This window comes from Bombina bombina, chromosome 5 (assembly GCF_027579735.1).
Source record: "Bombina bombina isolate aBomBom1 chromosome 5, aBomBom1.pri, whole genome shotgun sequence".
NCBI classification, from domain to species: Eukaryota; Metazoa; Chordata; class Amphibia; order Anura; family Bombinatoridae; genus Bombina; species Bombina bombina.
In genome coordinates, this window is record NC_069503.1 from 918,467,481 (window position 1) to 918,483,765 (window position 16,285).

A 16,285-nucleotide genomic window follows, 5' to 3' on the forward strand; every position below is an offset into this window, starting at 1 on the left:
TATTCAAATCTGTTTATAGTTCCCAAAAAAGAGGGAACTTTCAGACCAATCTTGGATCTCAAGATCCTAAACAAATTTCTCAGGGTCCCATCCTTCAAGATGGAGACTATCCGAACCATCCTCCCTATGATCCAGGAGGGTCAATATATGACTACTGTGGACTTAAAGGATGCTTATCTCCACATTCCGATTCACAGAGATCATCATCAGTTCCTCAGGTTCGCCTTCTTAGACAGGCATTACCAGTTTGTGGCTCTTCCCTTCGGGTTAGCCACAGCACCAAGAATCTTTACGAAGGTTCTAGGGTCCCTACTGGCGGTTCTAAGGCCACGGGACATAGCGGTGGCTCCTTACCTAGACAACATTTTTATACAGGCATCGACTTTACAAATCGCCAAGTCCCATACGTACATTGTTCTGGCCTTTCTGAGGTCTCACGGGTGGAAAGTGAACAAAGAAAACAGTTCTCTCTCACAAGAGTTTCCTTCCTAGGAACACTGATAGATTCAGTAGAAATAAAAAAATTTCTGACAGAGGTCAGGTTATCAAAGTTTCTAACTTCCTGCCGTGCTCTTCATTCCACTTCTCGGCCATCAGTGGCTCAGTGTATGGAAGTAATCAGCCTAATGGTAGCGGCAATGGACATAGTTCCGTTTGCCCACCTACATCTCAGACCACTGCAACTTTGCATGCTCAATCAGTGGAATGTGGACTACACAGATTTGTCCCCTCTGCTAAATCTGGATCAAGAGACCAGGGATTCTCTTCTCTGGTGGTTATCTCGGGTCCATCTGTCCAGGGGAATGAGTTTCCGCAGCCCAGAGTGGACTATAGTGACGACAGATGCCAGCCTTCTTGGCTGGGGCGGAGTCTGGAACTCCCTGAAGGCTCAGGGTTCGTGGACTCAGGAGGAAGCCCTCCTTCCGATAAACATTCTGGAACTGAGAGCGATATTCAATGATCTTCAGGCTTGGCCTCAACTAGCTGCGGTCAGGTTCAGCAGATTTCAGTCTGACAATATCATGACTGTAGCCTATATCAACCATCAGGGGGGAACAAGAAGCCCCCTGGCAATGTTGGAGGTTTCAAAGATAATTCTATGGGCAGAGGTTCACTCTTGCCATCTCTCAGCTATCCCAGGAGTAGAGAACTGGGAGGCAGATTTTCTAAGTCGGCAGACTTTTCATCCGGGGGAGTGGGAGCTCCATCCGGAGGTATTTGCCCAGCTGATTCAACTATGGTGCAAACCAGAACTGGATCTGTTGGCGTCTCGTCAGAACGCCAAGCTTCCTTGTTACGGGTCCAGGTCAAGGGATCCCCAGGCAGCGCTGTTAGATGCTCTAGCAGTGACCTGGTCCTTCAGCCTGGCTTATGTGTTCCCACCATTTCCTCTCCTCCCTCGTCTGATTGCCAAGATTAAGCAGGACTCTGCCGCTGAGGCAGGACCTTCTACTCCAAGGTCCATTCAAACATCCAAATCTAATTGCTCTGCGGCTGACTGCTTGGAGATTGAATGCTTGATTTTATCAAAATGTGGTTTCTCAGAGTCTGTCATTGATACCTTAATTCAGGCTCGAAAGCCTGTCACCAGGAAAATCTATCATAAGATATGGTGTAAATATCTTCATTGGTGTCTATCCAAGGGTTACTCTTGGTGTAAAGTCAAGATTCCTAAGATATTATCCTTTCTCCAAGAAGGATTGGAGAAGGGATTGTCCGCTAGTTCCTTAAAGGGACAGATTTCTGCTCTGTCTATTCTTCTGCACAAGCATCTGGCAGATGTTCCAGACGTTCAGGCGTTTTGTCAGGCTTTGGTTAGAATCAAGCCTGTGTTTAAACCTGTTGCTCTGCCATGGAGTTTAAATTTAGTTCTTAAAGTTCTTCAAGGGGTTCCGTTTGAACCTCTGCATTCCATAAATATCAAGCTTTTATCTTGGAAAGTTCTTTTTTTGGTAGCTATCTCTTCGGCTCGAAGACTTTCAGAGTTATCTGCCTTACAGCGTGATTCCCCTTATCTGATCTTCCATGCAGATAAGGTAGTTTTGCGTACCAAACCTGGGTTTCTTTCTAAGGTGGTATCTAATAAGAATATCAATCAGGAGATTGTTGTTCCGTCACTGTGTCCTAATCCTTCTTCAAAGAAGGAACGTCTTTTACACAGTCTTGACGTGGTTCGTGCTTTAAAGTTTTGTTTACAAGCTACTAAGGATTTTCGTCAAACATCTGCTTTGTTTGTTGTCTACTCTGGACAGAGGAGAGGCCAAAAGGCTTCGGCATCTTCTCTTTCTTTTTGGCTGAGAAGCATAATCCGTTTAGCTTATGAGACTGCTGGCCAGCAGCCTCCTGAAAGAATTACAGCTCACTCCACTAGAGCGGTAGCTTCCACATGGGCTTTTAAAAATGAGGCCTCTGTTGAACAGATTTGTAAGGCGGCAAATTGGTCTTCGCTTCATACTTTTTCTAAATTCTACAAATTTGATACTTTTGCTTCCTCGGAGGCTATTTTTGGGAGAAAGGTCTTGCAGGCAGTGGTGCCTTCCATTTAAGTGCCTGCCTTGTCCCTCCCTTCATCTGTGTCCTAAAGCTTTGGTATTGGTATCCTACAAGTAATGGATGAACCCGTGGACTGGAAACACCTTAAAAGAGAAAACAAATTTTATGCTTACCTGATAAATTTCTTTCTCTTGTGGTGTATCCAGTCCACGGCCCGCCCTGTCACTTTAAGGCAGTTGTTTTTTATTTTTAAACTACAGTCACCACTGCACCCTATAGTTTCTCATTTTTTCTTGCTTTTCTTCGATCAAATGACTTGGGGTGGCAGTTAGGGGAGGAGCTATATAGACATCTCTGCTGTGGGTGTCCTCTTGCAACTTCCTGTTGGGAAGGAGAATATCCCACAAGTAATGGATGAACACATGGACTGGATACACCACAAGAGAAAGAAATTTATCAGGTAAGAATAAATTTTGTTTTTCTAAATCGTCAGACTTTTCATCCGGGGGAGTGGGAACTCAATCCGGAGGTGTTGCACAATTGATTCAGCAATGGGGCACACCAGAATTGGATCTGATGGCGTCTCGTCAGAATGCCAAACTTCCTTGATACGGGTCCAGGTCATGGGATTCTAAGGCAGTACTGATAGATGCTCTAGCAGTACCCTGGTCGTTCAACCTGGCTTATGTGTTTCCACCATTTCCTCTCCTTCCTCATTTGATTGCCAGAATCAAACAGGAGAGAGCTTCAGTGATTTTGATAGCACCTGCGTGGCCATGCAGGACTTGGTATGCAGACCTGGTGGACATGTCATCTCTTCCACCATGCCACTGAGACAGGACCTTCTGATTCAAGGTCCATTCCAGCATCCAAATCTAGTTTCTCTGCGACTGACTGCTTGGAGATTGCACGCTTGATCTTTTCCAAGCGGGGGTTCTCTGAGTCGGTCATAGATACCCTGATGCAGGCCTGAAAGCCTGTCACTAGGAAAATTTATCATAAGATATGGCATAAATATCCTTTTTGGTGGAGGCTACTCATGGAGTAAGATCAGGATTCCTAGGATTTTGTCATTTCTCCAAGAAGGATTGGAGAAGGGATTGCCAACTGGTTCATTAAAAGGACAGATCTCTGCTTTGTCTATTCTATTGCACAAGCGTCTGGCAGATGTCCCAGGCGTTCTGTCAGGCTTTAGTTAGAATCAAGCCTGTGTTTAAACCGGTGGCTTTGCCATGGAGTTTGAATTTAATTGTAAAAGTTCTGTTTCTAGTTGCTATCTCTTCAGCTCAAAGAGTTTCTGAACTATCTGCATTACAATGCGACTCGCCTTATCTTGTTTTCCATGCTGATGCGTACCAAACCTGGGTTCCTCCCTAAGGTTGTTTCTATCAGGAATATCAATCAGGAAATTGTTGTTCCTTCTCTGTGTCCTAATCCTTTTTCTAAGAAGGAACGTCTGTTGCACAACTTGGACATTTTTCGTGCTTTGAAGTTTTATTTGCAGGCAACCAAAGATTTTCATCAAACATCTTCTTTGTTTGTTGTCTATTATGGAAAGCGTAGAGGTCAAAAGGCTACAGCTACCTCTTTTCTTTTGGATAAAAAAGCATCATCCGTTTGGCTTATGAGACTGCTGGACAGCAGCCTCCTGAAAGAATTACAGCTCACTCTACTAGAGCGGTGGCTTCCACATGGGCTTTTAAAAATGATGCTTTCTGTTGAACAAATTTGTAAGGCTGCGACTTGGTCTTCCCTTCATACCTTTTGCAAATTTTACAAATTTGATACTTTTGCTTCTTCGGAGGCTATTTTTTTCTTTGGCTGGGGTGCAGTCTGGAATTCCCTGAAGGCTCAGGGTGTTTGGACTCAGGTGTAGTCTCTACTGCCAATCAGTATTCTGGAACTGAGAGCAATATTCAACGTGCTTCAGGCGTGGCCTCAGTTGGCTTTGGCCAAATTCATAAGATTCCAGTCGGACAATATCACGACTGTAGCATATATCAATCATCAAGGGGGAACAAGAGGTTTCAAAGATAATCCGATGGGCGTAGGCTCACTCTTGCCATTTATCAGCAATCTATATCCCAGGAGTAGAGAACTGGGAAGCTGATTTTCTAAGTCATCAAACTTTTTATCCGGGGGAGTGGGAACTCCATCCGGAGGTGTTTGCATCATTGATTCGTCAATGGGGCACACCGGAATTGGATCTGATGGCATCTCGTCAGAATGCCAAACTTCCTTGTTACGGGTCCAGGTCAAGGGATCCCCAAGCTGTACTGTAGATGCTCTAACAGTACCTTGTTCGTTCAACCTGGCTTATGTGTTTCTACCATTTCCTCTCCTTCCTTGTGTGATTGCAAGAATCAAACAGGAGAGAGCTTCAGTAATTCTAATAGCGCCTGCATGACCACGCAGGACTTGGTATGCGGATCTAGTGGACATGTCCTCTCTGCCACTGTGGAAACTTCCATTGAGACAGGACCTTCTCATCCATGGTCTGTTCCAACATCCAAATCTAAATTCTCTGCAGCTGACTGCCTGGAGATTGAACACTTGATTTTATCTAAGCGGGGATTCTCTGAGTCAGTCATTGATACTTTGATTCAGGCTTGCAAGCCTGTCACTAGAAAGATTTACCATAAGAAATGGCGTAAATATCTTTATTGGTGCGAATCCAAGGGCTACTCATGGAGTAGGGTTAGGATTCCTAGGATTTTGTCATTTCACCAAGATGGATTGGAGAGGGGACTATCAGCTAGTTCCTTAAAGGGACAAATTTCTGCTTTGTCAATTTTACTACACAAGCGTCTGGCGGATGTCCCAGACGTTCAGTCTTTTTGTCAGGCTTTAATCAGAATCAAGCCTGTGTTTAAACCTTTTGCTCAGCCATGGAGTTTGAATTTAGTTCTCAATGTTCTCCAAGGGGTTCCATTTGAACCCATGCATTCCATAGATATTAAGCTTTTATCTTGGAAAATTTTGTTTTTAGTTGCTTTCTCTTCTGCTCGATGAGTTTCTGAGCTTTCTGCGTTACAATGTGATTCGCCTTATCTTATATTCCATTCTGATAAGGTGGTTTTGCGTACTAAACCTGGATTCCTTCCTAAGGTTGTTTCAAATAAGAATATTAATCAGGAAATTGTTGTTCCTTCCTTGTGTCCTAATCCTTCTTCTAAGAAGGAACGTTTGTTACATAACTTGGACGTGGTTCGGGCCTTGAAGTTTTACTTACAAGCGACCAAAGATTTCCGTCAAACATCTCTATTTGTTGTTTATTCTGGAAAACGTAGGGGGCAAAAAGCTACGGCTACCTCTTCCTTTTTTGCTGAAAAGCATCATCCGCCTGGCATACGAGACTGCTGGACAGCAGCCCCCTGAAAAAGTTACGGCTCATTTTACTAGAGCTGTGGCTTCCACATGGGCTTTTAAAAACGATGCTTCCTTTGAACTGATTTGTAAGGCTGCAACTTGGTCCTCCCTTCATACTTTTTCCAAATTTTCCAAATTTGATACTTTTGCTTCTTCTGAGGTTATTTTTGGGAAAAAAGTTCTTCAAGCAGTGGTGCCTTCCGTTTAGGTATCTGTCTTGTCCCTCCCGTTCATCCGTGTCCTGTTGCTTTGGTATTGTATCCCACAAGTAAGGATGATTCCGTGGACTCGTATCTTGTAGAAGAAAAGTAAATTTATGCTTACCTGATAAATTGATTTCTTCTACGAAACGATGAGTCCACGGCCCGCCCTGTCTTTTTAAGACAGAATTTATTTTCTTTCAAAACTTCAGTCACCTCTGCATCTTTTAGCTTTTCTTTTATCTTCCTATACCTTCGGTCGAATGACTGGTGGTGGAGAGTAGGGAGGAGCTATATATACAGCTCTGCTATGGTGCTCTTTGCCACTTCCTGTTAGCAGGAGGATAATATCCCACAAGTAAGGATGAATCCGTGGACTCGTCGTATCGTAGAATAAATCAATTTATCAAGTAAGCATAAATTTCCTTTTTACTGTTTTTATATATGTGGATAGCGTCATGGTATGTTTATGGTGTCCACCAAAGAAAACAAGTGAGAGCGCTAGTATAAAAATAAAATATAACCTTTATTGGTATATATAAAATAAAGTAGGACAACACAGTGTCAAAAGAGCAAAGATGGGGCACCTCTGGCTGGCAGGCTTACGCGTTTCGGCATAGCCGTAATCATAGCATACTGAAGCCAGCCACAGGTGTTCCTTATGTACATAAGTAAGAACAACCTCATTGGCTAAAAACATATTGAAAAACAACACGCCCTGAGTTTATTTTAACCCCATACATACTGGTTGTGAACTAAAGATAACAGAGCAACAAGAGGTCATGAAACCATTTCTTGTACATATATTTTTCTGGTATTAACAAATAAATGAAATAAATACCAAGTTTAAATACTATTATCTACAATGTATTTGTTTGACCTGAATATTCTTTAACAAAGCCATAATGATACAAATTATGAATTAAAGGTCAAACAAGTGGCAAAGAGTTATTTAATTTCCAAATACTTATTTTCTCCAACATAGGTGTGTCTGGTCCACGGCGTCATCCTTACTTGTGGGATATTCTCTTCCCCAACAGGAAATGGCAAAGAGCCCAGCAAAGCTGGTCACATGATCCCTCCTAGGCTCCGCCTACCCCAGTCATTCTCTTTGCCGTTGCACAGGCAACATCTCCACGGAGATGGCTAAGAGTTTTTTTGGTGTTTAAATGTAGTTTTATTCTTCAATCAAGAGTTTGTTATTTTAAAATAGTGCTGGTATGTACTATTTACTCTGAAACAGAAAAGAGATGAAGATTTCTGTTTGTAAGAGGAAAATGATTTTAGCAACCGTTACTAAAATCGATGGCTGTTTCCACACAGGACTGTTGAGATGAATTAACTTCAGTTGGGGGAAACAGTGAGCAGACTTTTGCTGCTTGAGGTATGACACATTTCTAACAAGACTTGGTAATGCTGGAAGCTGTCATTTTCCCTATGGGAACCGGTAAGCCATTTTCTTAGTTTAGTATAAGAATAAAGGGCTTCACAAGGGCTTTAAAGACTGGTAGACATTTTTCTGGGCTAAAACGATTACATTATGAGTATATTTAATGGATGTTATCTATAAATAGTTCTTTTAATCTTGGGGATGTATTAAAAAAAAAAAAAACGGCATGCACTGTATTGGACACCTTTTTCACTGGGGGCCTTTTCTAGTCATAGGCAGAGCCTCATTTTCGCGCCACTAATGCGCAGTTGTTTTTGGAAAGCAAGGCATGCAGATGCATGTGTGAGGAGCTAAGAACCACTGAAAAAGCTTATAGAAGGCGTCATTTGGTATCGTATTCCCCTCTGGGCTTGGTTGGGTCTCAGCAAAGCTGATACCAGGGACTGTATAGGGGTTAAATGTAAAAACGGCTCCGGTTCCGTTATTTTAAGAGTTAAAGCTTTCAAATTTGGTGTGCAATACTTTTAAGGCTTTAAGACACTGTGGTGAAATTTTGGTGAATTTTGAACAATTCCTTCATACTTTTTCGCATATTCAGTAATAAAGTGTGTTCAGTTTAAAATTTAAAGTGACAGTAACGGTTTTATTTTAAAATGTTTTTTGTGCTTTGTTATCAAGTTTATGCCTGTTAACATGTCTGAACCATCAGATAGACGATGTTCTGTATGTTTGGAAGCCAAGGTTCCTCCCCATTTAAATATATGTGATGAATGTGACTTAGTGTCCGGACAAAGTAGGGACAATGATGCCACTGATAATGATGTTGCCCAAAATGATTCCTCAAGCGAGGGGAGTAAGCATGGTACTGCATCATCCCCTTCTATGTCTACACCAGTCTTGCCCACACAAGAGGCCCCTAGTACATCTAGTGCGCCAATCCTTCTTACTATGCAACAATTAACGGCTGTAATGGATAATTCTATTAAAAACATTTTGTCCAAAATGCCTACTTATCAGAGAAAGCGCGATTGCTCTGTTTTAGATACTGAAGAGCATGAGGACGCTGATGATAATGGTTCTAATGTACCCTCACGCCAATCTGAAGGGGCCAGCAGGGAGGTTTTGTCTGAGGGAGAAATTTCAGATTCAGGAAAAATTTCTCAACAAGCTGAACCTGATGTTATTATTTTTAAATTTAAATTGGAACATCTCCGCGCTCTGCTTAAGGAGGAGTTATCTACTCTGGATGATTGTGACAATTTGGTCATTCCAGAGAAATTATGTAAGATGGACAAGTTCCTAGAGGTCCCGGTGCCCCCCGATGCTTTTCCTATACCCAAGCGGGTGGCGGACATTGTAAATAAGGAATGGGAAAGGCCCGGCATACCTTTTGTTCCTCCCCCTATATTTAAAAAGTTATTTCCTATGGTCGACCCCAGAAAGGACTTATGGCAGACAGTCCCCAAGGTCGAGGGGGCGGTTTCTACTCTAAACAAACGCACTACTATCCCTATAGAAGATAGTTGTGCTTTCAAAGATCCTATGGATAAAAAAATTAGAGGGTTTGCTTAAAAAGATGTTTGTTCAGCAAGGTTACCTTCTACAACCAATTTCATGCATTGTTCCTGTCACTACAGCAGCGTGTTTCTGGTTCGAAGAACTAGAAAAGTCGCTCAATAAAGACTCTTCATATGAGGAGGTTATGGACAGAGTTCAAGCACTTAAATTGGCTAACTCTTTTATCTTAGACGCCACTTTGCAATTAGCTAGATTAGCGGCGAAAAATTCAGGTTTTGCAATTGTGGCGCGCAGAGCGCTTTGGCTAAAGTCTTGGTCAGCGGATGTGTCCTCCAAGAACAAATTGCTTAACATCCCTTTCAAAGGTAAAACGCTATTTGGCCCTGACTTGAAAGAGATTATTTCAGACATCACTGGGGGAAAGGGCCACGCCCTTCCTCAGGATAGGTCTTTTAAGGCTAAAAATAAGCCAAATTTTCGTCCCTTTCGCAGAAACGGACCAGCCTCAAATTCTACACCCTCTAAGCAAGAGGGTAATAGTTCTCAAACCAAACCAGCCTGGAGACCAATGCAAGGCTGGAACAAGGGTAAGCAGGCCAAGAAACCTGCCACTGCTGCTAAAACAGCATGAAGTATTGGCCCCCGATCCGGGACCGGATCTGGTGGGGGGCAGACTCTCTCTCTTTGCTCAGGCTTGGGCAAGAGATGTTCAGGATCCTTGGGCGCTAGAAATAGTTTCTCAAGGTTATCTCCTGGAATTCAAGGAACTACCCCCAAGGGGAAGGTTCCACAGGTCTCAATTGTCTTCAGACCAAATAAAAAGACAGGCATTCTTACATTGTGTAGAAGACCTGTTAAGAATGGGAGTGATTCATCCAGTTCCATTAGGAGAACAAGGGATGGGGTTTTACTCCAATCTGTTCATAGTTCCCAAAAAAGAGGGAACATTCAGACCAATTTTAGATCTCAAGATTCTAAACAAATTTCTCAGGGTTCCATCATTCAAAATGGAAACCATTCGAACAATTCTTCCTACCATCCAGGAAGGTCAATTCATGACCACGGTGGATTTAAAGGATGCGTATCTACATAATCCTATCCACAAGGAACATCATCGGTTCCTAAGGTTTGCGTTTCTGGACAAGCATTACCAGTTTGTGGCACTTCCATTCGGATTAGCCACTGCTCCAAGGATTTTCACAAAGGTACTAGGGTCCCTTCTAGCGGTGCTAAGACCAAGGGGCATTGCAGTAGTACCTTACTTGGACGACATACTGATTCAAGCGTCGTCTCTGTCAAAAGCAAAGGCTCATACGGACATTGTCCTAGCCTTTCTCAGATCTCACGGGTGGAAGGTGAACATAGAAAAAAGTTCTCTGTCCCCGTCAACAAGAGTTCCCTTCTTGGGAACAATAATAGACTCCTTAGAAATGAAGATTTTTCTGACAGAGGACAGAAAATCAAAACTTCTAATCTCTTGTCAAGTACTTCATTCTGTTCTTCTTCCTTCCATAGCGCAGTGCATGGAAGTAATAGGTTTGATGGTTGCGGCAATGGACATAGTTCCTTTTGCACGAATTCATCTAAGACCATTACAACTGTGCATGCTCAGACAGTGGAATGGGGATTATACAGACTTGTCTCCGACGATCCAAGTAGATCAGAGAACCAGAGATTCACTCAGTTGGTGGCTGACCCTGAACAACCTGTCACAGGGAATGAGCTTCCGCAGACCAGAGTGGGTCATTGTCACGACCGACGCCAGTCTGGTGGGCTGGGGCGCGGTCTGGGAACCCCTGAAAGCTCAGGGTCTATGGTCTCGGGAAGAATCTCTTCTCCCGATAAACATTCTGGAACTGAGAGCGATATTCAATGCTCTCAAAGCTTGGCCTCAACTAGCAAAGGCCAAATTCATAAGGTTTCAATCAGACAACATGACGACTGTTGCATATATCAACCATCAGGGGGGAACAAGGAGTTCTCTGGCGATGGAAGAAGTGAACAAAATAATTCAATGGGCGGAGAATCACTCCTGCCACTTGTCTGCAATCCACATCCCAGGAGTGGAAAATTGGGAAGCGGATTTTCTGAGTCGTCAGACTTTCCATCCGGGGGAGTGGGAACTCCATCCGGAAATCTTTGCCCAAATAACTCAATTATGGGGCATTCCAGACATGGATCTGATGGCGTCTCGTCAGAACTTCAAGGTTCCTTGCTACGGGTCCAGATCCAGGGATCCCAAGGCGACTCTAGTAGATGCACTAGTAGCACCTTGGACCTTCAACCTAGCCTATGTATTCCCACCGTTTCCTCTGATTCCCAGGCTGGTAGCCAGGATCAATCAGGAGAGGGCTTCGGTGATCTTGATAGCTCCTGCGTGGCCACGCAGGACTTGGTATGCAGACCTGGTGAATATGTCATCGGCTCCACCATGGAAGCTACCTTTGAGACAGGACCTTCTTGTTCAAGGTCCATTCGTACATCCGAATCTGGCTTCACTCCAACTGACTGCTTGGAGATTGAACGCTTGATTTTATCAAAGCGTGGTTTTTCAGATTCTGTCATTGATACTCTTATTCAGGCTAGAAAGCCTGTAACTAGGAAAATTTACCATAAAATATGGAAAAAATATATCTGTTGGTGTGAATCTAAAGGATTCCCATGGAACAAGATAAAAATTCCTAAGATTCTATCCTTTCTACAAGAAGGTTTGGAGAAAGGATTATCTGCAAGTTCTTTGAAGGGACAGATTTCTGCTTTATCTGTCTTACTTCACAAAAAGCTGGCGGCTGTGCCAGATGTTCAAGCTTTTGTTCAGGCTCTGGTTAGAATCAAGCCTGTTTACAAACCTTTGACTCCTCCTTGGAGTCTCAATTTAGTTCTTTCAGTTCTTCAAGGGGTTCCGTTTGAACCCTTACATTCCGTAGATATTAAGTTACTATCTTGGAAAGTTTTGTTTTTGGTTGCAATTTCTTCTGCTAGAAGAGTTTCAGAGTTATCTGCTCTGCAGTGTTCTCCTCCTTATCTGGTGTTCCATGCAGATAAGGTGGTTTTGCGTACTAAACCTGGTTTTCTTCCGAAAGTTGTTTCTAACAAAAATATTAACCAGGAGATAGTTGTGCCTTCTTTGTGTCCGAATCCAGTTTCAAAGAAGGAACGTTTGTTACACAATTTGGATGTAGTTCGTGCTCTAAAATTCTATTTAGACGCTACAAAGGATTTCAGACAAACATCTTCTTTGTTTGTTGTTTATTCAGGTAAAAGGAGAGGTCAAAAAGCAACTTCTACCTCTCTCTCTTTTTGGCTTAAAAGCATCATCCGATTGGCTTATGAGACTGCCGGACGACAGCCTCCTGAAAGAATCACAGCTCACTCCACTAGGGCTGTGGCTTCCACATGGGCCTTCAAGAACGAGGCTTCTGTTGATCAGATGTGTAAGGCAGCGACTTGGTCTTCACTGCACACTTTTACCAAATTTTACAAATTTGATACTTTTGCTTCTTCTGAGGCTATTTTTGGGAGAAAGGTTTTGCAAGCCGTGGTGCCTTCCATCTAGGTGACCTGATTTGCTCCCTCCCATCATCCTTGTCCTAAAGCTTTGGTATTGGTTCCCACAAGTAAGGATGACGCCGTGGACCGGACACACCTATGTTGGAGAAAACAGAATTTATGCTTACCTGATAAATTACTTTCTCCAACGGTGTGTCCGGTCCACGGCCCGCCCTGGTTTTTTTAATCAGGTCTGATGAATTATTTTCTCTAACTACAGTCACCACGGTATCATATGATTTCTCCTATGCATATTCCTCCTTTACGTCGGTCGAATGACTGGGGTAGGCGGAGCCTAGGAGGGATCATGTGACCAGCTTTGCTGGGCTCTTTGCCATTTCCTGTTGGGGAAGAGAATATCCCACAAGTAAGGATGACGCCGTGGACCGGACACACCGTTGGAGAAAGTAATTTATCAGGTAAGCATAAATTCTGTTTTTCTGGATTTGTGGTTGTGTACCACACATGAGAGTAAGGGCCACTTATTCAGGCTTCTAAGAACCTAATACACAACTATGCGTTCATGTATACCGCTTGATTGTTTAGACCCACTCTCTGTGATTAAAAAACAAAAACAGAGTAGGTTGAAAAATTACCTCTTTCTTCTGTTAAGTGTGATCAGTCCACGGGTCATCATTACTTCTGGGATATTACTCCTCCCCAACAGGAAGTGCAAGAGGATTCACCCAGCAGAGTTGCATATAGCCCCTCCCCTCTACGTCACCCCCAGTCATTCTCTTGCACCCAACGACTAGATAGGATGTGTGAGAGGACTATGGTGATTTTATTTAGTTTATTTCTTCAATCAAAAGTTTGTTATTTTTTAATAGCACCGGAGTGTGTTATTCCTTCTCTGGTAGAGTTTGAAGAAGAATCTACCAGAGTTTTTACTATGATTTTAGCCGGAGTTGTTAAGATCATATTGCTGTTTCTCGGCCATCTGAGGAGAGGTAAACTTCAGATCAGGGGACAGCGGGCAGTTTATTCTGCAAAAAGGTATGTAGCAGTTTTTATTTTCAAACAATGGAATTGCTGAGAAAATCCTGCCATACCGACATTATATCATGTATGTATAATTTACATTTTAGTATTCTGGGGAATGGTACTTCACTGGAATTACACTGTGTATATAAGATTTTAGCCTAATAGAAATACAACAGGCTTTTTAATAATTCTTAATTATGTTAAACGTTTTTGCTGGAATGTAAAATCGTTTTCATTTTCTGAGGTACTGGGTGAATAAAATGTTTGGGCACTATTTTTCCACTTGGCAGTTGCTGGATCTAATTATGACAGTTTTTAATCTCTCTCACTGTTGTGTGTGAGGGGGTGGGACCTTTTTTTGGCGCTTTTGCTACGCATCAAAAATTTCAGTCAAAAGCTCATTGTTTTTTCCTGCATGTTCCGGTTATCTCTACAGAACCCAGGGATCTTCAAAACTAATTTGAGGGAAGTAATCTAACAGAGCTGTAAGATTGTAGTTGACTGTGATAAAAAAACGTTTATTCTTTAACTTTTTTATGCCTCAGGGTTAGTTATTTCTTGCTACTGGGTACAAGCCTTTACTAAGTTGCATTTTGTTTTACAAAGCTGATTGATTTCATCTGTTATATATATTCAGTGCTTTTCAAGCACAGTTCGTTTTTTTCATTGTATTTTACTTGTATAGTATTTCCAAATTGCAAGTTTATTTGCTAGTTTGTTAAACATGTCTGATTCAGAAGATGAGACCTGTACTATTTGTACTAAAGCCAAGGTGGAGCCCAATAGAAATTTATGTACTAACTGTATTGATGCTACATTAAATAAAAGTCAATCTGTACAAATTGAACAAATTTCACCAAACAACGAGGGGAGAGTTATGCCGACTAACTCGCCTCACGTGACAGTACCTGCATCTCCCGCTCGGGACGTGCGCGATATGGCGACGCCAAGTACATCTGGGCGGCCATTACAAATAACATTACAAGATATGGCTACTGTTATGACTGAGGTTTTGGCTAAATTGCCAGAACTAAGGGGCAAGCGTGATCACTCTGGAGTGAGAACAGAGTGCGCTGATAATGTTAGGGCCATGTCAGATACTGCGTCACAACTTGCAGAACATGAGGACGGAGAGCTTCATTCTGCGGCTGACGGTTCTGATCCAAACAGATTGGATTCAGATATTTCAAATTTTAAATTTAAGCTGGAAAACCTCCGTGTTTTACTAGGGGAGGTGTTAGCGGCCCTGAATGATTGTAACACAGTTGCAATACCCGAGAAAATGTGTAGGTTGGATAAATATTTTGCTGTACCAACAAGTACTGACGTTTTTCCTATACCTAAAAGACTAACTTAAATTATTACTAAGGAGTGGGATAGACCCGGTGTGCCGTTCTCACCCCCTCCAATATTTAGAAAGATGTTTCCAATAGACACCACCACACGGGATTTATGGCAAACGGTCCCTAAGGTGGAGGGAGCAGTTTCTACTTTAGCTAAACGTACCACTATCCCGGTAGAGGATAGCTGTGCCTTTTCAGATCCAATGGATAAAAAATTAGAGGGTTACCTTAAGAAAATGTTTGTTCAACAAGGTTTTATATTGCAACCCCTTGCATGCATTGCGCCGATCACGGCTGCAGCGGCATTCTGGATTGAGTCTTTAGAAGAGAATCTTGGTTCAGCTACGCTGGACGACATTTCAGACAGGCTTAGAGTACTTAAGCTATCTAATTCATTCATTTCGGAAGCCGTAGTACATTTAATTAAACTTACGGCTAAGAATTCCGGATTCGCCATTCAAGCGCGCAGAGCACTGTGGCTAAAATCCTGGTCAGCTGATGTAACTTCTAAGTCCAAATTACTTAATATACCTTTCAAGGGACAGACCTTATTTGGGCCTGGTTTGAAAGAAATTATCGCTGACATTACAGGAGGTAAGGGCCACGCCCTACCTCAAGACAAAGCCAAACCTAAGGCTAGACAGTCTAATTTTCGTTCCTTTCGGAATTTCAAAGCAGGAGCAGCATCATCTTCCACTACTCCAAAACAAGAAGGATCTGGTGCTCGCTACAGACAAGGCTGGAGACCTAACCAGTCCTGGAACAAGGGCAAGCAGGCCAGGAAGCCTGCAGCTGCCACTAAAACAGCATGAATTGAGGGCCCCCGATCCGGGATCGGATCTAGTGGTGGGCAGACTTTCTCTCTTCGCCCAGGCTTGGGCAAGAGATGTCCAGGATCCCTGGGCGCTAGAGATAATATCTCAGGGATACCTTCTGGACTTCAAACACTCTCCTCCAAGAGAGAGATTTCATCTGTCAAGGTTGTCGACAAACCAAACAAAGAAAGAAGCGTTTCTACGCTGCATACAAGAACTATTGTTAATGGGAGTAATCCATCCAGTTCCACGGTCGGAACAGGGACAAGGGTTTTACTCAAATCTGTTTGTGGTTCCCAAAAAAGAGGGAACTTTCAGACCAATACTGGATTTAAAGATCCTAAACAAATTCCTAAGAGTTCCATCATTCAAAATGGAGACTATCCGGACAATTTTACCCATGATCCAAGAGGGTCAGTACATGACCACAGTGGATTTAAAGGATGCTTACCTTCACATACCGATTCACAAAGATCATTACCGGTATCTAAGGTTTGCCTTTCTAGACAGGCATTACCAGTTTGTGGCTCTTCCATTCGGATTGGCTACAGCTCCAAGAATCTTCACAAAGGTTCTAGGTGCTCTTCTGGCGGTACTAAGACCGCGGGGAATTTCGGTAGCTCC

At 42.8% G+C, this 16,285-nt stretch overlaps 1 protein-coding gene across 1 annotated transcript in view; it reads right to left on the reverse strand.

The window, feature by feature from the left end:
- Positions 1–16,285, reverse strand: part of ARMC1 (armadillo repeat containing 1) — a 374,962-nt gene that overhangs the window by 273,605 nt on the left and 85,072 nt on the right. The window contains 1 exon segment of the mRNA XM_053715076.1: positions 15,777–15,798. Within this exon segment, the coding sequence (XP_053571051.1) occupies positions 15,777–15,798 (22 nt within the window).